This window comes from Calidris pugnax, unplaced genomic scaffold (genome assembly GCF_001431845.1).
Source record: "Calidris pugnax isolate Ruff unplaced genomic scaffold, ASM143184v1 scaffold2468, whole genome shotgun sequence".
In the NCBI taxonomy this organism is placed as follows: Eukaryota; Metazoa; Chordata; class Aves; order Charadriiformes; family Scolopacidae; genus Calidris; species Calidris pugnax.
In genome coordinates, this window is record NW_015092618.1 from 2,594 (window position 1) to 3,347 (window position 754).

General features: G+C 53.8%; 1 protein-coding gene across 1 annotated transcript in view; it reads right to left on the reverse strand.

The window, feature by feature from the left end:
* The window catches only part of GANAB (glucosidase, alpha; neutral AB), a gene marked incomplete at both ends in the record, with an annotated part of 3,150 nt that extends 2,503 nt beyond the window's left edge, over positions 1-647 (reverse strand). The window contains 2 exons of the mRNA XM_014962626.1: positions 251-430; positions 520-647. Coding sequence (XP_014818112.1) covers positions 251-430; positions 520-647 — 308 coding nt within the window. The remainder of the gene's footprint in view (positions 1-250; positions 431-519) is intronic.
* Between the last annotated feature and the right edge of the window lie 107 nt (positions 648-754).

Here is a 754-nt window from a genome sequence, read left to right on the forward strand (position 1 = left end):
AAAAACGCAGCCAGAAACAGAAACACAGCGAAAAGTCAGTGCCAGGAGCCGATGACCCCCCCTTTTTTCACCCCACACCCCCCCCAAATTTTGAAGCCCCTTCCCCACGTTTTTCCCCCTGGGAGTCGATCTTCAACCCCCTAAAACCCCCCCAAAAATCACCCTGGGGGGGGAATGGTGGGTGTTGTGAGGGGGGGATGGGATATTTAGGGGGAAAATTAATTAATTGAAGGGGGGGGACACAACTCACGAATCCCGACGAGGCCGAAGGTGCTCGAAGAAGAGGAGGCCCCGAGCGTTGACGCTGCAGAGCAGCTCCCTCCCCCGCAACAAATCCAAACGAAAAGGCTTTTCCGTCACCAAAATCCGGTGCCCCCCCGGCCCCAGGGATAACTCCAAGCTCCCTTCGTCCCTTCCAGTCACTTCCAACCTGTTTCGGGTGGCAAAAAATGGGGTTAAAAAGGGGTTTTGGGATGTCCCCCCCCCTGATATTGAGGGGTCCCCCCCAAAAAACTTCACCGTTCAACCGGGGGCTCGGCCACCAAAACGTCGGGGACCTCGAAACGGGGGCGAAGGGGGTTCAGCTCCTTGATGCGGATGCGGGTGGTGTTTTCTTGGAGCCCCCAAATTTCCAGCAGCAGAGGGACCTTCAAATATTTTTTTTTGGGGGGGGGGGGGGAAAAAAAAAAAAGAACAAGGATTTTTTTTTCTTTTTGTGGATATGAAGGAACACAAAAAGAACACGGGAGGTTTT